Source organism: Haliotis rufescens, unplaced genomic scaffold, assembly GCF_023055435.1.
Source record: "Haliotis rufescens isolate VD_foot unplaced genomic scaffold, xgHalRufe1.0.p SCAF_12, whole genome shotgun sequence".
NCBI classification, from domain to species: domain Eukaryota; kingdom Metazoa; phylum Mollusca; class Gastropoda; order Lepetellida; family Haliotidae; genus Haliotis; species Haliotis rufescens.
In genome coordinates this window covers 2,124,866-2,152,817 of record NW_025963802.1, presented here as the reverse complement: position 1 = coordinate 2,152,817, position 27,952 = coordinate 2,124,866, and the positions used below count along the sequence as shown (strand labels likewise).

Genomic DNA, 27,952 nt, shown 5'->3' with positions numbered 1-27,952 from the left:
CTCTGCTCAGTGAATTGCAGCACCTCGGACTACAGGGCCATCCATGCCACCTCAGTCTGTCATACAGATCATGAAACAAATATAGAATACTAAACGAGCTCCCGTGTAATACCAATTTTATGAAACGAGTGAAAAGTTCTAGCATCATACGAGTGAAAGCAAGTCAGATACCACAACTATTCACGAGTTTCATAAAATTGGTTTAACACGGGAGCGAGTTAAGTATTTTATTTATAACTGGCCATTTATAACGTTTTTAGAATTATACTGTTGAGTGTGAATAGGCTGACACCTACACGATCCACGGCATAATCCAACTGAGTTTAACACAGTAATACTTCAAACACGTCAAAAGTTGAAATGTTTGAATTTAATACCATACAACTGTCCACCTTTAGAATTCAGGCGTCCGTTCCACAAAATTATCGTAGCGTTAAGGTTATCGCAACTCACATTCTTTAACTTAGACCAACGACTGTCGTTGCGCTACAGTACGATCGCCTTGTGGAACGGGGCCTTGCACCTCAAAGTTTACAATCACGTCACAGTACCCGATGACGTAATTTGTGGAATTTTGTTGCAAGATCCATCGACGAAACAATGCCATGTGACGTCAGCCTAGCAACAAGGTTGCTGGGGTCATCGAGTGTGCATAAACTCCTCTCAGTGATCTATCATCTCCACCCGCAATGTCGTTGAATAAGCCAAGGGATGTCGAGAGCTTTCAATATTTGTTCGTAAAACGTGTTCCGAGAGTACATAAGCACGCGTTTTGGTATTACACAATGTGTAATAAAGCTGTATGTTTATTAAACGGTTGATCTCTTCACGGGCAAGTAATAAATATCAAATACAGCCTATGCAAGTCAATAATATTTGGCAGGTCTAGATTACTGCAGTTTCAGGCTAAAAATAACGAAAGTCTCTTGGTTCCTTTTTATTATATTTTATTAGAATAACTTAACAAAAAAAGATTTCTGTAAAATATGTTCATTTCAGACACTAGATGTTAATCTAGTGCAACCCTTGTGGCTAAAGTCGCTGATCGTAACATGAACACAAACAAAAAACTTCAATAACTTCCTGTATTCACTGGACAAGTTCTTCAAATATGTCTGACTGAAGAGATCTCTGTAAGTGTCTTGTCCTACAGTGTGTGACACTGGTCTTTGTGCGATACTGTTAGGATTTCTGGTGACACAGGTAGATTTATCACAAATTCTGGTGAATAAATTCCTGTTCAACATTTTGTGACACTGCCTGCGGTTTGTATGACACTGTTTGAAGTTTATATTACTGCATCAAGTTGATATGACACTGTCTGGGGTTTGTATGACAATTAAGTTCAGATCACTGCGTCAAGCGTATATGACACTGTCTGGTGTTTGTATGACAATGAACTTTATATCACTGCATCCAGTGTATATGACACCGTCTGGGGTTTGTATGACACTGTTTGAGGTTTATATCAATGCGTCAAGTTTATATGACACTGTCTGGAATTCTTATCACAAATGCTGGGACTTCCGGTCTCCAACACAAAGTCCTCAGTCCACACTGTCTTCTCCCAAGTCAAGCTGAACAAGATCAGAGTCGATCTGTAAGTGTCTGACAAAGTCTGCCAAAGATGGCCGGGGCTCTGGCAGCATGTTATGTAGATCCGACAGAGCCTGTTGTGTAACTCCGCGCCATTTGTTTATCAGGCCCTGCAGCTGCTGCAGGTTGTTCTGAAACAGGAGTGAGTGAATGAGTGATGGAGAGTTGGGTCTAACTAACAGTATTTCAGTCATCAAAGCATGTTATCTAAAATAGGATAGGAAAGCAAAAAGAGACACAGGTCATGGACATTTAACACCTTGGTGAATCCAACAGCCATGGGGGAGTGAGTGAGTGAGTATAGTTTAACACCGCTTTTAGCAATATTCCAGCAATATCATGGCGGGGGACACCATAAAGGGGCTTCACACATTGTACCTATTTTGGAAATCGAACCCGGGTCTTCGGCGTGACGAGCAAATGCTTTAACCACTAGGCTACCCGACCACCCCCAACAGCCAGGGTATGGTGATAACTGATGAAGAATCGGGGCAATCTAGGATTCAAACCAACACCACTGTTGTCAACTCAGCCACCTCTACCCTACTCTAGATTCTTGGACAACAGAAAGTAAATGAGTGAGTGAGTGAGTATGGTTTTACGCCGCTTTTAGCAATATTCCAGCAATATCACGGCGGGGGACACCAGAAATGGGCAGAAAGTAAATGAGACACAGGAAAGAGCTTGGTTGAAGCTGATATCTAATCCACATCACTGCCTGCTGTCAGTGATTCAGACGGCCTTGTGCTTTAACTATAATAATAGTGAAGAGCTAAACTATACTTTATTAAACTACACAAGGGGCTAGAGCAAATTTGATTTCTTAATGAAATATCTCAATATGTATATCAAAGTTTCAGTAATAAAATTAAAGCATATGTGAGTAAAATCCAAAAGTGAGACAAGGCAACAATGTTATTTAGCACTCCCCCTGTGACTAACATCTGGTAGGTCGTGTAGATATGTGTAAACATGGTGAAGTGTCTCACCTTTGACCTATACATTTTGACCATTTTCAGTTTTCTTAGTTTCTCCTCCGCTGCTGTCAGCTGTAGTGTGAGGTCTCTCTTCTCCCTCCTCAAAGTGGTCATGTTACTGCAACCTTCAGACTGTAGACCTGTTTTGTCACTGCAAGCTACAGACTGTAGACCTGTTTTGTCACTGCAAGCTACAGACTGTAGACCTGTTTTGTCACTGCAAGCTACAGACTGTAGACCTGTTTTGTCACTGCAAGCTACAGACTGTAGACCTGTTTTGTCACCACAAGCTAGAGCTTGTAGACCTGTCTCATCACTACAACCTGACTGTAGACTGATCTTGTCATCATTACGACCTGAATGTAGACCGATCTTGTCGTCATTACGACCTGAATTTAGACAGATCTTGTCACCATTATGACCTGAATGTACACCTGTCTTGTCACGACAACCTGCAGACTGCTGATTGATCTTTTCGTCATCACTACAGAATTTCAATCTACTCTTGTTGCCACTCTGTGTCAATCTTTTGTGTTTGGATGATAATGGAGTACTTGGGTCTCCACTACAAGGCTCATCCTGACACACCTCAGTCCCCCGGCGGCTCCCTGCTGCACTGATGCCCTCTGCTGGTCCAGTTCCAGGGACATAACTCTCAGTCTTCATCACAGGTGACTTGAAGGACAGAGATGCCCGTATTCTTCTTGAACATGAGGATAGTGGTTTGGGTGTGTTTGAATTATCTCCCCTTGATGTGGATGACTGAAGCGTGTCTTGTGGTGTGACTGGCAAACCCACGCTTGATATGTGTAGAGGTCCAGGAGACAAGGGTGTTGCAATACAGGGCTTCTTGGCTGAGGGTGTAGCAGAATGGTACCGCCCACATCTCTTCAGTCGGTTCTTCAGACCTGTACTCAGCTGCAACATAAACATGGCTGTTGTAGAAAGAGATGCAATGATGAAGCGATCCATTAGTTACTTGTGATACATCTTGTACAATACAATATCATTTCCATCTGGATATATATCAATATAACTATGTGTATCATTTGATGTATAGTTTTTGTTGTTAAACCTGAAAACAATAGTGAAGAAGACTGCATCCTAACCTACATTTCTTCCAGAGCCAGGCGCGTCTTGCCCTCTCGGCTGGGTTGGTGTTACAGCACTCATCGTGACAGAGGCAATTACAGGATCAGTCTTTGGAATCTGGGAGAAAAGTGAAACAAGTTATGATATTGTTTGTTGTTCAGCCCAGCAATGTTCCAGCTATATGACAGCTCTTTGTACATAATCGAGTCTGGACCAGACAATCCAGTGATTTACATCATGAGCATCAATCCACATATCTGTAATTTGGATATGATGACCTGCATGAATAGCAATTCTTGTAGGCCAAGGTTGCCGTCATGTCCCATGTACTCATTAGCATCTTCATCAAACAGACTCTATCCTGTGTAAGCCAGAACGTTTTACAAGTGTGTTCACTTGTCAAATATATAAAACTACCGATCTTCATTATTAGCAAAACCAGTTTCTGGTGATGAAAACTATTTTACAAGTAGGCCACTTGGCTATTTCCTTTTAGTCGATAAGGTTGAAACAGATCTCAACCATTTACCAATCATTATATGACTCCACTGGTTTTAAGTTCTCTGTGCACAAGATATGTATAACATAAGAACTAAGTGTATTCTACTTTGATAGAGAGTTTGTATTTCCCGCAACAATTTGGCATAAGTTTGTTTTGCTCTGATACGGAATACGGTTATCAACTTATCAGTTAAACGAAATACGCCAAAGGGCAATGAAATGAGGCACAGTAGTCACCAGAAAAACTACTAACGTAATGAAATTAGTTCGCAGTGGCTTCGCCGTAATGAAATACTCTTGCGTAGGTTTCTTGATCGCGATCATTCGTCGACGTGTTTAGACGGCTTTTTGACATGGTTCCATTTTGCCGAACTGAAGTACTTCCGCGAGATCTCGCGATATTACGCTAAGTGCGCGATCAACGGATGGCGGCTCGTTTAAATGATGAATAAATAGAATAACAATATATTATCGTCAAACAAACATTTGGATTTGGAATTACACTGTTAACGATCGTAAGTATGATCCAATAGTGTATGTTGATTTTGAATCTAAAGTATGTTTAGCATTGAAAGCCTTCTGAAAATAGGTCACACAATGGCTCGCTTTGTGACTTGTCAAAAGTTCATCATCAGTTTATCGGCAATATCCTGATCATAGATGTATGCCAGAACTCAAAAGATATTTTTTCATGGCGTACTCTTAAATGATAGGGTTATCATCTTTTGCAGTGCACTTTTCAGTTCGTGCAGGGAAAGTTAATGTCATTTGAGTCATCTAAAAAGACTGAAACACAAACATTCAGATCACCCTTTGCAGGGCGCAGGAAGTGCAGGAAAATCGAAAAACTGATTCAACTAAAATGATTGAAACAAAAATCCACAGAACCACCGACCTCCCGCTCTCCTGACAGTAATAAAAGTGATGTAATAGGCCTTAATCATCAAAATGGGTTATTGACACAAGTAAAAACATTGTTTCATCAGTAGGCCTACAGTACATTTCTGAACCATGGTAAATAGCTGCTTTTATTGTTAACAGAAAAATGTCTTGTAGGCATGTTACGATTTATATATAGAGTCATCCCATGCGGTGAACGACACCCCGCATTATCAGACACCTGCATTATTTCAATTATGGAATGTAGGTCGGGTGATAGTTGAACTAACGAGGACACGAATACATGTACTGGGGTCAACTGCAGCATGGTCCCCACTTCAGGGATTTCCTCAAGGAAACCGCTGTCTTCGGCAGCTTTCAGTACCCTATATACTGTATGTGTATGCACACTTGATAATGTATGGGCATATATGTGCATGGTTACAGAAGAAAATTTGACAGTGTTTGTGAGAAAAATATAAATGTATGATTTTATTTTTGTGTTTTTTCTTCGAGTACAAACTTTTTATACAAGTTTATATATCCTGTTATTGTTAACTACCTTGACTGCTGGGATCACTTGAATGCAAATATGGTCAGATATACATGTATAAAATAATGTTTACTTTGATAAATCCTAAGTTGCAAACTGTCAACTGCATGGGCGTTCAGCCATTTCTTAACAAAGCCACTACGCACAAAATTTTCGACAGATAAGCCAGTTAACATGGTTAAACACTGTTTCAGACTGCAAATTATTATACTGGTATTAAATAACATGTGAGTTTGATATTAGAAATCAATGTTACAATAGTTTAACTCTGCAGAGGTGCCAATTTAGTTCTAATTTCAACACACCTAAATCCTTATCAAACAATGGAGCAGCGGCATGCAAGTTGCTTAGCCAATCAAATGAATTATACGCTATTTGTTTACAAAAAGGAAGGCAATGATTGGGTGATCGCATAAAAATCCAAAGAATGTGAACTTTACCTCAGGAAAGTAGAGACACACGATGGACGTGATACAACACTCAGGATTTATCACATAAAATATAAGTATAAGACAACGGATACAAATATTTATCACAGTATACATGGTTACATTTTATGAATTTATGAATCAGACAATAACTGTTTTTAGACAAATGTACATGTACAGCTGTTGATCACTTTGTTTCAGACTGTATGTGATGACTATGTAATTCTGATTCCAATTTTTTATGGTTTTTGTCTGGATGTTGCTCTGGATAAAGCCTAAACACAGATACACCCGCCATGTAGGCCTAGTTATTCCAATGACAACACTCGGCATGCTTGATGTTGAAAACAATTCACGAAAGTTCTCAGCACTGATCTCATTAATTAATCCCTGTTGCAACATAAACATATGAAAGGGTAACAACTTACTAAGAAGGTAAATGTTTGTTTAATGATTGAAGTTAAATTGATGAAGTTAAGTCTGATCGTAATTAGGTCTAGGTATGGAGAACCTACGGTGTTCATTGTTGTTTGGACATTTATCAAATGTTTATTAAATTAGGTCATCGCTCACCAAATATGTGTAATGAGATGGGAAACACCATGAAATTTATGGGAGCCAGTGATTCCCCGCGGTCAACTGAATACACGATATCACAAAGGGCGTTATCGCGGGGGATGACTGTATATATATACAATTATCTTCTGTTATGATATGTACATGATACTTTGTTCACAATGTGATATGTGTTGCGATACTTAATAGGAGCAATTTTGCTTGAATTTTAATATTTCATATGTCATAACACTGTAGGTAACAATGTGGCATGTGTGAAATGATACATGATTGAAATATGAATCGATACAGGTAAACATGTATCACATATTGTATAGTCTCACTCTGAGAATAGTATCGATGTACCAATATATTAGTGAATCATGACATCCCTAATGTCTTGGTTGCAGTGCAACAAATTCTAGTATTTCTACTCTTATTTAACCCAGTTTGAACAAGCAGTCATCATAAACTGATCTGCTTGCTCTTTCTCTCTGCAGCATGATGTCAAAAAGAGATGTTTTATCCCCTATCACCAACACACCAATAGTACGTCCATCAACATCCTCGTCCAAGTTCGTGTCGCCATCCCCCAACAGGAACAGCAACTTGTCAAGTCCGACACCACTCTTGACACGAGACCGAGATGACACAGCGGAAAGGAAAGAGAGACGACGATCTCGTGTCTTGGACTTACAGCGTCGGAACTTAGCCAGTCCCAGCACACCTGACAGGTTAGATATCAGGCCATTGTGTCTTCACACTAACTCTAGTTAGGCTAACAACCCGTGAAGATCCGTGTTACAATTGTCTTCATTAATCCATGCTTGTAAGAGTCAACTAACAGGATCGGGAGGTCAGAATCGCTGACATTTATTGCATGTGATCGTATATACCAATTATGCAGATCGATGCTCATGATGTCAATAACTGTAGTCCAGACTTTAATATGTACAGAGCGCCATAATATTGCTGGAATTTTGTAGAGTGCATTAAATAACAAACAAAGTCATGCTAACTGTATTGCAATTGAGAATGGTATTGTGTAGTACCGGAATTACTGTGAATCTGGGTTACTGATGGGTATACTAGCAATGCAGGGAAAGTGTCCTCGATCTGATGGCAGTGCATCAGTAGTTAACATGGTTAACATTAGGGCTGGGACGGGAAACTCGGGTACCCGGGTTGGGTGGGTACTGAGTAGGGCCCGGATACCCACAGGACTACCCGGACCCGTTGTTACTCACGTGATGTATTGTTTTATGACCAAAATTATTTAGAACTCTATGGTTACACTACAAGTCACTAATGTTCGCATTTCTTTCTGACTATGCACCCATTCCTTCTGACTTTTCAAATGGTTGAATAAAGATAAAACTTAATTCAACTTCAGTGCATGAATGACCAGATTGTTTAATACATGTATCTTAATACGTTTTGCCAGGGCTATGCTAAAAATGTTCCCATTCGGACATTTTGAGACATCTCCTGAGACCTACAGTGGGTTCCTGGGTAGGGGCGGGTGGGTACCGTGGTAGTAAATTTGGACTCGTCCCAGCCCTAGTTAACATCACTGTCATGCTATACGATCAATAGTAACTGTAACTGTTCAATAGTCCCCCCTAGAATTTGGCTAGGCCCCTTTTCATATTATCTGTGAAAGAAACTATGAACTATAAAGATATTTATCAGATTTCCACAATTTATAACACTCAGTCAGTGACCGGTGACAGGTAATTGCCTTCTCTGATTGACTCAATGTGTTTTAAAGAACATGTGTTATATATTATATTTACTGATTGAATAAAGTACATGAGAACGGTGATCACCACTGTGATACATGCAGGGATTTATCAAGGCGTGTTCAGAGGCTGATATTCAGGAATTTCCCAAATGTGAATATAAACTTCCTAATTCTTGTCACTGCCTCCAAGGTCTAGTGGTAGAGCATACGCTCGGAGAGCGGAAGGTCTGGGGTTTGATCCCTGGTCGCGCCATACTAAAAGATGGTACTTGTTGTTACCCTGCCTGATGCTGGGCATTATGGGCTAAAACAAGGACTGGTTGGCTCTGAGTCAGTATACTGTGTCTGAGTGGGGTATCCATGTTAAAACTACAGTTGAAATACCTTTGAATTTAAGAAACTAAGAACTTGAAAAAATATACCAATTTGAACAAAATGTGATGATCTTTAAAAATCAAAATAACGATTTAATCCCAATTTGCCAGATGCATGCATTTAGTTGTAACTCCTAAGTGAATCCATGACACATGTAGTGGATAATGATGATGTGCAAGATGTATTATGACTCATTATGTCTTACTGCTTCACCAGATAGAATTGTTGCCTCTTACTTAGCAGATGATGATGTAGGAGCACTAGGAAGAATACTTTTGTGCTTTTTCCTCCAGACGCAGATCAGCTGGATTAACCAATAATCAGCTGTCCGAGCACTACGCATCCTGTATCAAGCTCTCCACAGAAAATGTAGGTTGACATGTGTTGTGAAATTGAGAATGTTGCTGGTTGTTAATTTACTAGACTGTGTGATGCACCAATGTCTTTCTCTTGATAGTCAGGGTTGCGGTTGTGTTGACATGATAGATTTTATGACCTGACAGTGGGATGAAATAACTGTCAGTCAGGGCCAAACACCTCAGCAATGCAGAATTCTAAGTGTGCCAAGTCAGACTGTTCCATCTGTTGGAATAGGTTGTCATCATATTCATAGCATGGTGACATCACTTTTCAATTCTGATAAAAGAAAATTGTCACTTTTGCAAACAGACAGTAATAGTTAACAGATAAGATTCTGTTAGACAAAATTGTGAGGCAAAGAAGTTTCATGTAGTGTGGATATTTTCTTGCACTGTGACACCATAATACTTTTTGTTTTAACATCAAATTAAAAGCAATGTTTGTGTAATTTAGGATCTTGAATATTTATAATTAAAACTCGCCTTGGTGTGTTTTGGAATCAAGCATAGCAACACTTGAAGATAAAAGAAGTCCAACTCTGTTGCAAAGACTCACGATGATGTGTTTGGTTTCAAAACACATGCTGTGACATTCACTGTTAAAATGTTTTAGACTTTATACAGGATCTTTATATCTCTGTGTTTAAGAGAAATTTGATTTGATTTTGTGTTTTTGTTTGTTTTGTAGAAAATCAATGCTAAGAATGCCTTCAGCCTTCAGCTCATTGACTACATGTCGGAGCTCCTCAAGAAGGAGAAGATGGAAAACTTCCAGGTTGGTTGGACGCTGGTTTCCTGTTACTACAGGGAAATGGGTTTGGTAAAATGGTACTAAATTGGGTAAATTTCTTCACATTTGTTCACATTGTTTCAATGAGGCTATTGTTCATATAAAGACACTCTGTAATTACAGAAGTTGCAAACAGTTTGGTAATGCACAATATTAATAAACAATCTTTAGACTCTAAATAGGTTCACTATGTACCTGTGTCAGTCGAAACATCATTCAGTGACCTGTGTCAATATTTCTAAGCTAAAAGATCAAAGGCACCGACTGTACTTCATACTGCGACAAAGTACGCTTTTTGAGTTACTCTGTTCAAATTACCTCCCCCGTGATCTAATGTATCAATGGTAACATCGTTTTTTCCTTACTGTCAAACAAGATAGCGCATCCACGTCAATTATTGGTGAAATAGTTTCTTTAAACTTGTCAAAGATTTGAATATTATTACCTGGGAATCAATATGGCAAGATGATGTCAACCATCTCTCATGCCAAATGGTTTTCCCAAACATATTCAAACCACTGTGTCTGTGCCACAGAAGTCACAAAATTGTCCTAGGAGGGCGTTGGTGCCCTAGGAATTATGTGTGTGTCTCTAGACAAAATAATGAGCAATGCTTGAAAAGTTTAATAACCACATGTACACCTGTTGCACAGCATACTGCATTTAACAATATACAGCAGTCAAACAAAACGTCCGCTACTGCTCCTTTACTGCCATGTTCATCCCACGGCGACGCCATATCACGACCCAGGCTGTCCATTCACCCCATTTACGGTATCACGCAACCAGCTTGTTAAGCAAACTATTCCATGGCTTGCAGTTGCTGCAGTCTGCAGTTGCAACTTGTGCAACAGGAAACACCTCAACTCAAATGAATTTATTTGTTTGAAGCTTATACGATATACAATTTTTCCATTGGGCAAGGGGTGACCGCAAAACTGGTGTTCATATGTGTATGAACGACGCAATTTGACGTTAATACGTCCTACAGTTTGGCCCTCACTCTGTTAAGGTTCATACTCCAATGAACATGATGAACTCACACAAGTGAAAGTCAGTTCTTAATAACCAGTGACACCAATCACCAAACCACATGACTTCAGCTATGTTTACCTTAGTGCACTTGTGGAATGTTATGAGTCATGATTAGTTGAAGTAAAGTAATATAAAAACTTATATTCAATAATCCTACTTATTGCTGCATGGGTTTATGGATATCCTCACACTGAACGGATAATGAAATATGACCTATTTAAATAATAAACTATCTATTTTAGTGGAGTTGTATTTGTTTAAAACGTAAAGGTGTCTCTTAACGTAGGGGTACAGGCAATTAGGTGGAACATCCCGTCAGTTTGCCCTGTTTGTGGATTTTCAATTTAAGGCACTGCTTATTACAGGTTTCTTTTTAACCCATCTCTTATAAAACACAATTTTTTCTAAAATTCAGCATCCTAGAAAAGACACAAGCATCCTCATGCTTTAACTATAATAGTTCAGGCAAAACTATACTTAATTACATAATACATGAGGGCAGCGCAAATTGTTTCTTAAATTCATCTTGCCATGTCCTGTGTCAATTTGTCATATATCATGGTGCTGTCTGTGCCCCAAAAGTTATAAGCCCTCTAGCCCAAACATGGCTCAAAAGCATCATTTACAGATTTTAGTGTTATTATATGGACTATTATTAATTGAACTTAGACAGTACAGAATTTTTCCAGAATGGGCTTCGACCAGTGGCCAAAGTCGCACTCTGCCTCATCTACATGCTATGATATTGTCTGTGTCAGATCGCCAGCTCAACCCTAGATGCCAGTGCCAAGATCTACGCGGGTCGTGTTGACTGTATCCATGCAGAAGCATACAAAGTGCTGAGCGGGCTGGGGCGGGGATCCAACAAACCCAGAGAGGAGGATGGGGAAGGTATGGAGGACAGTCTGATGTGATGTTGTCTGCGATGTCTTGTGATGTGATGTTATCTGTGATGTTTTCTGATGTTGTGATGTTTTCTTATGTTGTCTGTTAGGCTTTCTGTGATGTTTTCTGATTTTGCAATGTCTGATGTTATGATATTTTCTCTACCCAGGTGAAGACGGGGAACCTGGGGGAGACCTGGCAGGGGGAGACAATCCTGATCAACTCAAGAAAAAGAAGAAGGTTAGATGTACAGAAATATGAAACCTTGTGCAGCACACTGATTTTATCCAAATTGTTCCAGCTTTCACTGGTTATTTTGATAAAACAATCCTGCCCCATTAGGGATTCATTCACCATCAGCAACATTGCACACACTTCTTCTTCATGACAGTTATGTAATTAAATATTTCCCAATTCATGTCACCAGAAATTACTGTGAATGAGAACATTGTTAATATAATTAATTGTCATAGAGCAAGAGATAAGTTTGTCAACAAACACTGCTTTCATACAGATACCAAACAGCAAACTGTTCAATATTTTGTCAGACCACCTCTTTTTCTAAAACATGTTTCAAAGTGAGGTGAGGCGCACTGTGTATCAAGGAAGTTAGAGAATCATGAGTCATACTGTCCCAATATCTCACTACCTTTGCTTTCATATCATATGGTTTTTTTTAGATTTTTTATTGATATTGCCCTTCATGATTACACAAATATTTTCAAGTGGCTTCAAGCTAGTGTTTGAAAAGTTTTGCAACCCAACAGACAGTGGGGCAGGTGACCCATAAATGTTTCCTGCCCATCTTCAAAGTTACCTGCCCGCATTCAGACATTATAAATATAGTTGCGAAAAGTAAGAGACAAATCTCGTCTTGAATCAGTAGAAATATTTTTACAATTACTTGAGAATCTATGAGGAGTCATAATAAAACTGAATATGTGAATTGGCATAAAATTATTTGCCAGACAGTCAGGCAGGTAGAGGAAAATTTCATGCATCCCGACAGACACGTTATCAGCCATGTTCAAACGTCTATCTTGTTGTTCAGGTGTGGAGATGGAATTCCTTGTGATTTCTGCCAGTCCCTTGCATGCAAATGGGTTCTTATTGTCTCTTTAGAACGTGAACTGTTCCTCCTTTCAGCATTTCATGCCTAATATTTGTTTGGACGCTAATATACCAAGTCGCCCTGTGTCACTAACAGTCAAATTTCTTTGGCCTACCTGCTCCCTTTTTGTGCTCAATTCAATCTCCACTCTGAATATTTTTCAAAACATGGTACACAGTTGATAGAGGAATGTCTGTTCTCTCTCTAATGACCTGTGCTGATCAGATTTCTTGATTCTATAATCTTTCTTTTTCCTAAAGCTGCAATTTCCACAGTGCTCTGGTCAGACTTTACAAATATGAAACACTGAGTTGTCTCCCTTGAATCAAAAGTCAGGATAAGTTCTACATACACCTTTGGTATGGTAAACATTGATGGCCAAAATGGTGTGTTAAATTCACAATAATTTCTGGTCAAACTATATATGTATGTTGAGGTTTTGGTCAAACTATATATGTACGGTGAGGTTTTGGTCAAGCTATATATGTACGGTGAGGTTTTGGTCAAACTATATATGTACGGTGAGGTTTTGATCAAACTATATATGTACGGTGAGGTTTTGGTCAAACTATATATGTACGGTGAGGTTTTGATCAAACTATATATGTACGGTGAGGTTTGGGTCAAGCTATATATGTACGGTGAGGATTTTTGTCAAACTATATATGTACGGTGAGGTTTTGATCAAACTATATATGTACAGTGAGGTTTTGGTCAAACTATATATGTAAGGTGAGGTTTTGATCAAACTATATATGTACGGTGAGGTTTTGATCAAACTATATATGTACGGTGAGGTTTTGGTCAAGCTATTTATGTACGGTGAGGTTTTGGTCAAACTATATATGTACGGTGAGGTTTTGGTCAAAGTGATGGAACCAATAAAGAGGGAGAGCCTTGATAACTAAAATATTTCTATTATGACATTGAATGCATTTTTACAATACATTGTTAAGATGCCTCTGAAAAAAAGAAGCTTTGAACAGTTTCCCAATTGTGAACAAAGTACCAATACATTTCAAAGTAAAAAGGCCAAGGGCACTTAGTTTAGATTCCTGGATAAACTCCTGTCAGTCATGTAGTGTAAACTGGATGATATATCTAGATCACCTCATCATGCGTCATCTTGCAAGACGACTGTTGTGGCGAGGAGCTGTTGTCCTCTATGATGTTATGATGATTCACACGTCAGGGTTCTGTTTCAGGTTAGAAAAAGTCGGACAGTAGAAACCAACCTGAAGAACATCAGTGTAAACAAGTTCGACTTGGAGTTTGAGGTGAGCTGGCTTTGACTGACCTGCTGGTCCTTTGACCCCTGGAAGTAGATACACTGTTGTTTAACATCAGTGGCCCATTGGTCACTTATCTTTACATACACATGCTTGTTTGTCCGGGTCGGCTGGCAAGGTTATTGTGGGGTTAGCTGACCCAGCTGGAAAGTGGATTGTTTTTTATGTTTATCTTCCCTTGCCAACACACTCTCACAAATCATGCTAGAAGTTTGACCACTTAGTATAGGAGGGTGGGATAGCCTAGTACAGAGATTTACATGGGTCTATCTGTTGTGAGTCAGGGGAACTCTCAGTCATAACTTTGGGGTCCAAGGCATGCTTCACTGGATTTCCATGAATTTTACTGATGTACAGAACACAGATAGAATGAACGAACATGGGTAGAGAGAACAAACAGATACAATGTACTCTTACTATATATATCCCCGATTTATCTCTTATATATTTAGCGAATAAACAACTTGTGGTCGTTTATCGTGCAATAAAACACTGCAGGGAGAATAAACCATGAGTGGGTGCACGATGTCAATAAAATGTACAAGCTTTAACAACATTTACATGTATGTATATAATGATGACTCCCTGAATACAACTCCATTTTATGTACAGGGGGGTTAAGTTTTGTATTCTCACAATTTTCATGTCAATTATCTGCACCTTTTCTCCCAATACCGATTGTTGTATCACCCCCACTTTTTGATGCGGGTGAGATAGTGTATATCTGCTTGGCCCAGCTACATCGATGGGGAACAACTCGCTAGACACTTCCCTCTCAAAAGTATGTTGTCTTATCTATGGCGTCATCAAGTTGTGAGTGCATGTTCGAATCTCCAGAAATGACATCCTGATAGAACAATGTTTTATCATAAAATAAACCACACTTCGTTCTACATTGTTCTTTGCGATTTATCGCATAGCTATCTTATATTATCATATATAATGTATGTATGTAACAAACTCTCTACAGCGAACTGATATTTTATTCCGACAAGCCGAAATACCACTAATTAGTGATATGTACAGCGAACTGAGAAATCTCACTGTGTCAATTAGTCTCACTTGCAATTGGCTATACTCAATGAGTGGCGAATCAACACAAACACGAGATAAAACATTTATCATCCAAAACTGGCTCCCAAAGGAGATATCGCTTGGGTGAGATCAGGCGATATCTACATTATTTGTAGATATCGCTGCAATGAAATTGCATCACAATGCTTTGCTGACCATTGTTACATCACAATCAAATGACATCACTAATGGCTCTGCTACTGAAGCTGTTAGCAGTACCTTTTACACCTAAGACACTGCTTATTTTTGTCTACAAACTGAAAAAGTTGGAAGAATGATGTTGGATGATAAATAAAATCTCTTCCTCGTGTCTTTTGATATGAAATATATCAACACTGGTTCACAGAAGAGGAAAAACTCCTCGGCAAGCCTCAAAGTCTTTCCACTTTTATCAACTCGTGTTGATATATTTGATATCAAAAGGCACTCGGGTGAGATTCTCTATATGTAACAAACAATGTACGAGTAAATCAAACTGATTGCAGTTTGTTATATTGATGTTCTAATGTAATATCATTGCTCATGCTCAGATGCCTTTAGCCTGTGATGGATGGGGATTTCAATGTTAGACTGAGGAAAATCAACCACTGACGTGCTGAACGTTGAGTGTATGTCAGTGACAATATGTAACAAGACAAACTTGCAATCTTCAATTTTGATTAAGTTTAATGATTCAAACAGCCATACTCTTTTGTGTTAATAATGTTAATTCATAAAATTTTCACATTCATTCTCTTCATTATTTGACTATAGGTAGGACCTTGCTAGAGGTTTAATCATTTGTTTGTCACTCATGGTGCATACTGTATGTGAAGTCCATTCCTACTGTCTCCTATGTGGATGATTGAATAGTGCACACTGTAGTCATGTTGCCAATCAAGTTCTCAACACACAAGTCATTGTTCACATTTTGTGGAGCATCTGTGCCAACAGGAAACTTCATCATCCAACTCATGATGACTTTGACCCCTAATATTCTGTGTTCCAGGTGGATCCGATGTTCCAGGTTATGTCAGCAGCATTTGACGAGGGTGGTGCCAGTGGCTTGATCTTGAACAACTTACGTTGCTATGACGACTGTCAGGAGCTGGTGCTCGACTCGTCGACCCTGGTGTCGGTGGTGGACAGCAAGGACCCGGAGTTATCCCCCAAGTCTCTCAATGTCACCGATCTCAAAGGTTTAGTCTCAGTTAATGTTTATTCAAAGATTGTTTAAAGCTGCTTGGGAATTAGATCTGTGTTTAAATGAATCTGTTGTGTTCTAGTTTTCTTGAGCAAGGACTTAAATAATGTTTCACATTGTGTGACTTGGTAAGACACGTAGTCCTTACTAGGGCCATTTATTTAAAAATACTGATGGGGAAAATTAAGACAACTATTTAGGGATTAAGATTTTACGTTGCATCAGCAGAAACTGCTATGAAAGGGATCTGTGGGGATTCTATGTAAGAATACAGGTCCCAAGCAACCCATGCTGGTCATAAAAGACGACTAAATTGATCATGTAGTCAGACACAGTGACTTGGTTCATTGCATGTCATCCACAAACAATTGCTATAAGAAAGACGTATTTGAATGCAATGAAATTCACATGGAGAGTGGTGGATTGTAGTGAACACACAGGAACAAACATTCCACTTGGTCGAGTTACTTTGATGATCGGAGTCGTTTTATTTGACTTAGAAGCAAACAATAATCTACTGTATTTGTTTGTAGCCTTATTTGGTTTTGCTTAAAATATCTCATTACTTGCAAAACTTCAGTGTCTTAACTTTTGTTTTCAGACATGTTGGATAAACTTGACTGTGAGAGTAAACAAGTGTGTGCTCCTTATACAGAGTTTCAGTTCACTAACTGGGACGGCTCTGATATGGTGAGTAGGAAAAGTGATTAGACTTTTGTCTCAGTGTTGATTAGACCTGTGGGGATTCCGGGTTAGAAAGCAGGTCCCCAGGCAGCTATGCTGGTCGTGCAAGTCTAAATGGACGGTAGGTCAGGCTCAGTGACTTAACTAATTGTGTCGAGGGGCGTGGGGTTTTGCTCATAATATCAGTCACTGGTTTGTCTGGTCCAGACTTGATTTATACAGGATATGAAACAGACATTTTTGAGTCTGGTGATCTTAGTCTTATTTCAGGTGATCTCAGTGTTGACTGGGGTTGTCATCGGATATTGTGATATACAAATTTATGAATATCAATACTGAATTAATAATTCACTGCCACAGAAACATTTACCTTTGTTAAGATTACCATGGTTAAAATGGAGAATAAGAAGGCCGAAAATTCAGTTTTGAACATGTTATGGTTCAGCATTTAGCATTATTAGCTTACCGGGTCCAAAGTACCAAGGTGAGCTAATGCCATACCGTGGCGTCCGTCCATCATCCGTCTGTCTTCTCTCGTCCGTACATCAACAATTTATTCAAGCAACTTCCTCTTCTGAACCACTAATAGGAAATTAATTAAATTTGACTGGAAATATCCCTAGGTGGTGGGGATTCAAAATTGTACAAATGGTGGGGCTGACCCCCAAGGGGCTGAGGGGTGGGGCCAAATGGGGGTAATTTGGCTACATTGCTTAAAGTGACTTCTTCTCTGGAACTAAGAGATAGATGTCAACCATATTTGGTTGGAAGCATCCCTAGGTGGTGGGGATTCAAATTTGTACAAATGGTGGGGCTAACCAACCAAGGGGCTGAGGGGCCGGGCTGAACCCTACCCCTACATCCGGGAACTAAGGAGCGGGTCTAAAAAGAGTTTATAAGTTGGACAGAGTTAAGATCCCCACCGTATAACCATATGTACAATTGAGAGTATAATGAGAGGAATGCACATATGCTACCAGGACTGGCCCTTCTGTTCATCTGTCCAGCACTTCCAAAGGAGTTAGAACCTTGACCATAACATGCAAACCGATATTATCCCCACACTATTATAAACAGATACATTGTATACATTTGTTTGTTATGAAGAGAATAATACCTTTAATATGATTTATCCTGGATCATAACATGGATACGGTTCAGATCTTTATGTTACATTTGTATCTAGAGAAATACACGTTCATACTGTCAGATTTGCCATCCACCCAATTTAATTGCTGACAGAGTCAAAATGACGAAATATTTGCAGTCTTATATACATGTACAATGCAAATGTATATTTTGTCATGATTGTGCAAATATCCAGATGAGCAATACAGGCCCTGTGGGCCTCTTGTGTTAACTATTTCCATGTCAAGATAGGAAATTTTCATCTATGCACATACATAATAGCGAATTTTGATATTGTTATATCGTGATAACAAGAGTATACTTTCCAATCAATGACACCCTTAGTGTTGATCCAGAAGGGACAATGTTTGAACATGCTTGTTGCCCTCTTCAGAGCTCCATGCTGAGTAAAGGTGCATCAGAGCATGCATTTGACATGAATGCGGAGAGGGAGCCGATCTTCCCCGACGCTGACGATGATGATCATCAAAGCCTTCCTCCAGACACAGATTTTGGCGACATGGCCGATGGCGGCAGTGACAGTAAGTGAAGTGCTGCTAGTAGCCAGTCTGTTGAACCTCAGTAGTATAAGCTCATAAGCATCCCTTGCTGGTGAGAAAAAGCACCTAATTTGAGGACTGAGTGGGAAAATTGCTGCTGATTATGATCACCTCAAAGCCAACTGTCAGTTGGTTTAATGTTAGTCCATTTATGATGTGCCAAATTCCACAGTAGAATCTGGACCAGTTTAACAAGGACCAGTAGAACCTGGTCTGGACCAGTAGAACAAGGCCCCGCAGAGCCTGGTCTGAACCAGTGGAGCCTGGTCTGAACCAGTTGAGCCTGGTCTGAACCAGTAGAACCTGTAGCATCAACATTCACAGGACCAACTGGAGGGTTTCCAGATAACTTCAACAATTTTGAAATTTTAATAAAGTGAATAAAAGTGAAGGGGTCCTTGCCCTATTCTTAATGCTATAGATGGAATATTAATGGGTCCCAAGATTCAGATACATGTACTGTACTTTTCCCACTTTTGAGCACTGGATGGAATGAAAAGGTGCCTTACCACAGAGGCATCAAGTAAACAGTTTAATAGCAAAAGAAACACAGTAAGGATGTTACTTGTAAATTGTATGCTTAGACTTTATGTGTGTGGTTACCTTGTGATAACTTCAAGCAATATTAATGGGGCTGAACCAAGTTCTGTAATGTCACACATGAAGACACATGATGTTTTATAACTGTAGACAGCCTAAGTGCTGTCTTCAAGATGGTCAAAGTCTAATAATGATGGCTAGAAATTTCTTCTAGTTGAAGAGAGCTGAATGATTCCTGCTTGACCTACCATCACCTTTCTAAAACTCTGTCAGTTAGAACACAGTTATGTTACACTTTACATTAACATTAAGTGTGAAAGCCATGTTTCCATTATCTGTGACTTCTGTTTGTAGATGAAGATGCAGGTGGCTTTGATGATGACGGGGAGAGGTCGAACGTTGTCGGAGACAGTCGTGCTGCCATGCTTGTTCAGAGTGCATTTGAAGATCTCACGTAAGTCAACTTATTATCCCCCGCCGCGCGAAAGCGCGAAGCGGGGGATATAGTATTCATGACCGTCCGTCCGTCCGTACGTCCGTCCGTACGTCCCACCTGTTTGTTGCCGCGATATCTCAAGAACTAAACACTGGATTGTCTTCATATTTGGAACTATGGTGTATATACAGACTCCGCAGACACCAGTCGGTTTTGGTGACCTTGATCCCATTTTCAAGGTCACAGCAGACAAATCTGCTTTTAGAGTTGGAAAACGGTGTTGCCGCGATATCTCAAGAACTAAACACTGGATTGTCTTCATATTTGGAACTATGGTGTATATACAGACTCCGCAGACACCAGTCGGTTTTGGTGACCTTGATCCCATTTTCAAGGTCACAGCAGACAAATCTGCTTTTAGAGTTGGAAAACGGTGTTGCCGCGATATCTCAAGAACTAAACACTGGATTGTCTTCATATTTGGAACTATGGTGTATATACAGACACCGCAGACACCAGTCGGTTTTGGTGACCTTGACCCCATTTTCAAGGTCACAGCAGGCAAATCTGCTTTTGGAGTTGGAAAACGGTGTTGCTGCGATATCTCAAGAACTAAACACTGGATTGTCTTCATATTTGGAACTATAGTGTATATACAGACTCCGCAGACACCAGTCGGTTTTGGTGACCTTGATCCCATTTTCAAGGTCACAGCAGGCAAATCTGCTTTTAGAGTTGGAAAACGGTGTTGCCGCGATATCTCAAGAACTAAACCTCTCGATTGTCTTCATATTTGGAACTATGGTGTATATACAGACACCGCAGACACTAGTCGGTTTTGGTGACCTTGACCCCATTTTCAAGGTCACAGCAGGCAAATCTGCTTTTGGAGTTAGAAAACGGTGTTGCCGCGATATCTCAAGAACTAATCGCTGGATTGTCTTCATATTTGGAACTATAGTGTATATACAGACACCGCATACACCTGTCAGATTTGGTGACCTTGACCCCATTTTCAAGGTCACAGCAGGCAAATCTGTTTTTGGAGTTGGAAAACGGTGTTGCCACAATATCTCAAGAACTAATCGCTGGATTGTCTTCATATTTGGTACTATGGTGTATATGGCGGGGGATATTTCGTCACTCTGTGACAAATACTTGTCTTGTATGAGGTGATAACCTCAGACATTTGCACTGAAAATCATTTGTTGTCTGTGGACAATATTGCATCACTTATGAAATGGTTTGTCTACCATTTTTGTCTACCTCATTTTTGTAAATTTTGAACTGTATAATGTTTAAACTAATGCTTCAAACTCCCATCCTTCCCACTGGAGCATACCGACTGTCATTGTTCCCCAGGATCCTCACAAAGCATCTCACTCAGCTGAAGTGAGGATGCACTGGGATTGTAGCGTAGCTGTCTTATGTATATGAGTGTTTTCCTGCAGCCATGGCAGCTCGGGGACGCTGATGCAGATTCTGGCGTCCCAGCCGTCCGACTACTCCTACTTCAACAAAGCTCTGATGCAGACCTGGGCTGGCCCCTCACACTGGAGGAGAGGATGTCTCTCGAAAGGTCAGGCCCTTTTCCAGCTGTCTTGCTTTTGATCCCATGCATGTCTCCTTGTTCAGGTTTGACATTCAGACAAAAGGAACACAATATATGTGTGTGCATGTCTTTAAGAGCTTTGAACTGTCACACAGTAAGGGGTGAAACGATACATCTGTGCATCGTAAATTTTCATGCGACAATACCATACACATACGGTTATTTTTTCTGCATGGATACAAGATGATACCCTCCAAAAAATATTACTTAGTATTCATTTAATATTTGCCAAATATCACAAAATGTGTTGTAATTAGCGTTCCAAGTTCACTACTCTATATAGCCGCTACGAATAGCTTTTCCTTTAGAAATTGCTCTGAAATATTTATAATCAAGAAGATTCCACTTGATTTGATGTAAATATGTGTATCGCGATTTGTATCATATCGTGACCTATGTATTGTGTACGTATCATATCGTGACCTTGCTGTATTGTTTCACCCCTAGTACTGCCATGTATTGTGACAGAACAACAGCAGCTCCTGCACCCCACTGTCTCTGCAAGGAGTTAATGCTACAGGGATTTATCTTGGCCTGCTCAGAGGCCGATATCGTGCCCCAAGTCAGTTATGTCAGTAATAACTCACACATGTGGATTATGATGGTCCCAATTCTTGTCACACAGTTAGAACTAACGTGATGGCTTGGTCAAGGTGTTTTGTGTTTCACTGATAACAGAACCAATAATGAAGAACCAATTACTGCTTCATTTAGCATTATTGCTTTACCTGCAGTGTTAAAATACACTGTTAACATGCCTCTGAAATTAGGAAATTCCAATTCTGAACAAAGTAGAATTTTTCCTTGGACATCTTTGATTAACAAAAGTTGAGACAAGCACTGGTGATATGGCTGCTTATTTCAATCTTGAAAGAACAGTGATTTGATTTGACCTCTTAATGAAGCCAGATCAATGAGTGCAGGGTTATGATCAATAGAATGGTATACAGGATAAATTCTTGTGCTTATTGGACATGTTTACTGTTATCATTTCCAACTCAATCTGAGTCGTCTGACATGTTGTTAATGGGTATGTGGCCTCTTCAAGATATATTTGCAAACATTCTCTTGATTTGGTGACTGCCTGCTAATTGTTGTCTGTGTCATTTAGACACCAAATTCAAGACACTAAATAAGAGTCAGAAGAACAAGACAAAGAAAGCTGCATTTCGTGTCAACTATCAGGAGAAGACTGACACAGATGCTGCCTTCAAGACGTCCAAGGCCACAGCCCTGACCAAGACAACACTGAGTCGATACAGCAAGGAGCAGACAACTCTACCTGAAGATCTGCATTATGATGCTGATAAGCTGTTCCGACCGTTCCTTAAGCCGAAGATCATGGTACAGTGTAATAAATAGCAAGACAAGTAGACAGGGCTAGAGTCAGGATATTGTAGAATTATTTGACTAGTAGACAGGGCTAGTGTCTGGTTAGTGTAGAAGTATGAGACTAGTAGACAACTGATGTTGGGTTGGTATAAAGTACAAGACTAGTAGACAGGGCTAGTGTCTGGTTAGTGTAGAAGTATGGGACTAGTAGACAACTGATGTTGGGTTGGTATAAAGTACAAGACTAGTAGACAGGGCTAGTGTCTGGTTAGTGTAGAAGTATGAGACTAGTAGACAACTGATGTTGGGTTGGTGTAAAGTACAAGACTAGTAGACAGGGCTACTTACATGTCCTGTGGTACGTGTCATGTCACATGTGTCGTGCGATGTGGGTCATGAAAATTATGTCGTGTCACATGTTTTGTCATGTTGCAGGTCAAGCGACAGCAAGGCAGCAGCGTGGGGGTGGACGATGAGATCGACAACTATGACTACAACAATGAAAACGACAGGGAGAACTTCTGTGCTGATCTTGGTGTGAGTTTCAGTACTAAATAAATCAAACTTAACATCTTTGTAACAGATTACTCCTATGGTAGTATAAAAATGTTGAGGTGGATGATGATGAACCACTGTGTTAATCTGTGTACTTTGCCATCTCTCAGGGAGAGGACGATGATGAAGACGGGGGTGGTGGGTTCGACTTCAACTTGACGGCGGGCGACTACAGCCACGCCTCCTCCCAGGACAACATGTCACAGCCCAGTCTGGCCTACAATGACAGCCTGAACGCCACCTCCCTGTGTGGAGACAAACTCCTCTCACAGCCTTATAAGGTATGGCAGGGTGTGATCCTTCATATAATTATGTTTCTACGTTTGTCAGCACTGTGCTAGTGGTTTCACCAAAGTGTTAAGCATCCAAGACCTGCATAAATCAGGCTTTCCTTTCACATGAAACTGACACGACGTGATATAACTGGAATACTGTCCAAAGCAGTGTTTCACTCACTCACTCACTCACTCAATCAATCAATGTTAATAAATTTTTGGTGTTTGCAGGTTGCAAAGATAGATATTACATATGCCCTCACTCACTCACTCGATGTTCATAACTTTTTGGTGTTTGCAGGTTGCAAAGATAGATATTGCATATGCAAAGACGGCCAAGAAGTTGGATGTACGTAAACTGAAGGGAGCTATGTGGAACTTGTTGACAACACCAGCGTCAAAACAGGAGGTAATACTCAACTGTCAAATACCACAGTCTTTAGAGCTTTTACATCTCTGTGTGATCATAATGCATTTATACACATTTTTTATCATTTAACCTGTGTTGATTCTCGGGTCAAAATTGGTCCCCAGCTACCTATGCAGGTCGTAAGAGGCGACCAAATGGGTCTGGTGGTCCTTGGCTTGTTGATTGCATGTCATCGTACCCCAACGGCCTGGTTCATGGCTCCCAATATCAATCACAGTATGGATTGTCTGGTCCCTACTCGTTATTTACAGGCCGACATCACATAGCCGGAATATTGCTGAGTGTGGTGTTAAACAACAAACACAGCTGAAGAAGAACTTACGATCATTTTACCACTAAGATCGCTTTGTGGAATGGAGCCCTGGTGGTCAGGCTGTGTTATCTGATTGTGTGTACAGTAATGGATCGTCATCCTTGTTCATGCTTTCATGACCATGGCATAGCCCCTCTCACTCACTAACTGTAAGATCCCTCTCATGTAGGGATAGTTTTCATCTTTCCATGATACACAACACTGATTCCAGGGTTTATTTAAATAGAATTTACAGCGTTATAAATTGGCACTAGTCCTGTAGTCCTTACCAAACTGCCCAATAGTAAAGGTATCCTAAGGACTAGTAGAAATTGGCCCATTTTGAGGGTTTTGCTATATGTTAGCATTATAAGGACTAGTGGACAAAAACTGTTTGTTTCCAACCCTGATTTACACATGTGATCATCCCTTTCAAAACATGAACCACAATGTTTCAGGACCAGACATCAGGTCATCCTGACCACACCCTGATGGAGCCTCCTCCAACAACATCAGCCATGAACGAAACATGGACGTTCCAGACACTGCTCACCAAGCTACCAACGAAAGTGTCATCCAACACGGCCAAGAATCTCAGCGTCCCCATTGCCTTTGTGTGTCTGCTGCATCTCGCCAATGAGAAGGTGAGTCCATGTCTCAGACCCCCGACACTTGTGTACAGCACAGATAAAACACACTTCTCATTATTGCTGTTATTATTTTAACTCTTCACTTATGCTTTGATTTTTCAGACCCTGAAGATTTTGGACAGTAATTTGGAAGATCTACAGATATCCCAAGGAATGTAGCAGGGTCATGGTCGATATTGACAGTTTGTACATCTCAGTATTGACATGAAGATGAGTCTCACCCTTCGTAGCAGCATCGTTATGGGAACAGTGTATGTGGATTGCTCAAGACACAGGCAGCATTTGGACGTGTTACCAGAACAACAATGGATGGATACATCGCCTGGTTGTTATTGTTGACCAGCAATGTTTCCATGACAACAATGGTTGGTGACGCTATTCCTGGATCTTATGAATGACCAGCAATGAGTTGTCATGACTACCATGGTTGGTGACGCTATGCCTCTATGTTATGGTTGACCAGCAATCAGTGTTGTTGTTTTATGTCAAGTCTGTTTATCATTTTGTTTTATTGTATATAGTTTATGTATGATTTTATCATCTTTCACCAATCTTAACATTTTAGTGGATGCTGGTTATGTGTACATGGAACAACTTGAATGTAATCATGATCTGATTCTGACCTCATCCACATCCCCCATCACACAGGCCACTCTCATCTGTCAACATCACTATTCACATCAAGCTAAGATAGCACCATTCACTTCTTCATTTACATCAACACAGCATACCATCTCCATCAAATATTATGAAGTTTGCCATGGAAGACTGAAATCGTGACATAGATGAACCTTGGACCTGTGCAGTGCTAACTTGTCCATCTCCATAAACACAGCAGACTTTGCAGACCTCATGGTCATCTCTCCTATTGTAGAAATGCTTCTGTCAACATTATATCACATCCGTCATCAAGTCCTTTTCTCCTGTAAATATTTCCGTATTTATACATCATGTAGTTTCTGTTACTTGGATGGAGTCAAATTTCAGAGAGGATTTTTTCCCAAATGAAGTTTTAGCCCAAATATATATGATTATTGTCTTATATCAGAAAACAAATATTAAAAGTCTCAAGAAATGTTTGCTTTTCTGTTATGTTTTGAGGTGATGGTTAGTGAGGAGTGCTTCCTGCTGCCAGTGGATCCTAGGCAGGCTAATATAGACAGCACACACACACGGAGGCATGAATTGAATGAGGCGACACAACTTGCTCCTGATGATTTTTACCCCTTTTTACCACAAGTATGGTGTTGATTAACCCACAATCACAGGATTATTGAAGCCCAAGGGAAGTCAACTATAGCACCTGAGATGTCTGGGTCACCCATACCCTGGAGATAATATAGAGTCCACCACTGGACTCAAGTGTGACCATGGCAATTCAATATTTTGAAATAGCTGACAGAAAAGCTTTGGGGCTTATGTTACAAATATCTGGCAACATTGATCACTGTGAATGTCATGTATAATATATCATAATGTCATCATGAAGACCTGAAGCTTCCGGAAGACCATGTAAAAACTTCACATATACTTGAAAGAACATCCTATCTTTTCACTTAACTAGATAAACTGTCATGGCATTGTATGAGTATTGCAACACAGCCTTCCCAAAAGGAATGTTCTTAACTTGTATCGAGCAGAATATTTTGCTGCCATAAATTTGGTACATAGTAATGTACATTTCTAACAGTAATCTTCTGGATTTCTTTCCAAAATATACTACCGACAAAAGAAGGGAACTGATAAAATGTCAGTGAGCGTGTAGTGATGACCAATGTGTGCAAAATTCATTTTGGGTGTGTCCACGATGGCATACTGTTGATTAACTTGCGTATGCTTGTCTTTGGTATTGGCGGGTTTAGGGTCTCTGGCGTACACTCTCTGTCTAAGAACATCCCTCAGATGCTCAATTGGGGACATGTCTGGGGACTTGTCATACGGACAGCTGACTGGCCCGCTTTGTCGTCAGAGATAATCAGTGACAAACTGGGCACAATGGGGTCTGGCATTGTCAAAATTTCTGCCGATACTTTTAGCAAATGGAACGACAGGACACAAAATTTCATCAACAAATTGTTGGTCAGTTCATTCAGAAGAACCGAATCAGTTCGCTTGTCGTGTGATACCACTCTACCCTATGGCACTACCGCCCCGATACCGATCATAGTCAAGAATTGTTGCACTGGCATACCTCTCATTGCTACATCGCCAACATTTTCTGCTATCTGTGAATCAGAGGCCAAACCTTGATTCATCTACAAACGTAATGTCATTGGTGACCACCACAATCTTTGCCGAACTGTTAGGGTCAAACCCTTCACAGGATGCTTTGGTTTCAGGCAGGCTGCAGAGCCATTTATTTAAATGGTAGATTTTGAAATTCGCCTTTTTATTATTGTACGGAATTCTCTATTGCTGACAGGATCAGGTAAGCAGGGCTTGAACAATCCACTCGTCCACTCGTATTGACGAGTGGCAGCATGTGCAGGGCGCGAAAGTAGCGAAGATACACTCGTCCTACCGGGCAAGTACATATATTTCAATCATATCAATTCATCTCTAATCATTTTCAATAATATATGCAGGTTTATTTTGAACATAAAATAGTTTTCATTTCTCATATGTTCGTAGCAATAATTACAAAATACATGTCGCCTATATCATAAATAGACGGCATACATGGCAACGGCCTGTTTAAGAAATAAACAAAAAGTGCATCTGGTCTAAAAACTATTTTATAAAGGAAGGCAATTATATTTATTATTTTTGTTGTAAGCGACTCGTTACTAATTCTCAAATGTCAAAGCGAAAGAAGGATTTTGTGAGGGTAATGGCTGATTTTAATTGTGAATGGTGGACGCGAAATGCATGATTTGATTAAAAACGAAAATCTATTTTAATAAAAGTATGACTTTATAAAAACAAAATCTTCATGGTTGAGTAACTTCGAAAGGGTAGAGATGAATGTAGATGGCAGTGACTGAATTATTTGTACTGTGTCATAAATAAAGTTAACTGTGTGCACGCACATC

At 39.9% G+C, this 27,952-nt stretch overlaps 2 protein-coding genes across 6 annotated transcripts; one reads left to right on the top strand and one right to left on the bottom strand.

Moving 5' to 3' along the window:
* Positions 1-936: 936 nt before the first annotated feature.
* On the bottom strand, positions 937-4,535 carry LOC124111726 (swi5-dependent recombination DNA repair protein 1 homolog). Of its 5 annotated transcripts, none has more exons than XM_048393246.1 (5): positions 4,420-4,535; positions 3,687-3,782; positions 2,747-3,491; positions 2,586-2,713; positions 937-1,727 (listed from the first exon to the last, which is right to left on the bottom strand). In XM_048393246.1, the coding sequence occupies exons 2-5, from the start codon at positions 3,744-3,746 to the stop codon at positions 1,548-1,550; spliced, it is 1,113 nt and encodes a 370-aa protein (XP_048249203.1). In that variant the 5' UTR covers positions 3,747-3,782; positions 4,420-4,535; the 3' UTR covers positions 937-1,547. The 5 variants fall into 5 exon arrangements, with proteins under 5 accessions (XP_048249203.1, XP_048249205.1, XP_048249204.1 ...); XM_048393248.1 differs by having other exon boundaries at positions 2,780-3,491; XM_048393247.1 differs by having other exon boundaries at positions 2,586-2,779; positions 2,846-3,491.
* Positions 4,536-4,560: 25 nt separating this feature from the next.
* LOC124111727 (condensin complex subunit 2-like) lies at positions 4,561-25,997 on the top strand. The gene is made up of 18 exons (XM_046471509.2): positions 4,561-4,681; positions 7,082-7,315; positions 8,994-9,069; positions 9,748-9,834; positions 11,643-11,775; positions 11,939-12,009; positions 14,086-14,157; positions 16,232-16,421; positions 17,028-17,116; positions 18,633-18,780; positions 19,693-19,792; positions 21,226-21,353; positions 22,498-22,730; positions 23,154-23,255; positions 23,384-23,554; positions 23,850-23,957; positions 24,729-24,914; positions 25,023-25,997. Exons 2-18 carry the CDS (start codon positions 7,083-7,085, stop codon positions 25,077-25,079), a joined length of 2,184 nt encoding a protein of 727 aa, XP_046327465.2. The 5' UTR covers positions 4,561-4,681; position 7,082; the 3' UTR covers positions 25,080-25,997.
* Positions 25,998-27,952: the final 1,955 nt, after the last annotated feature.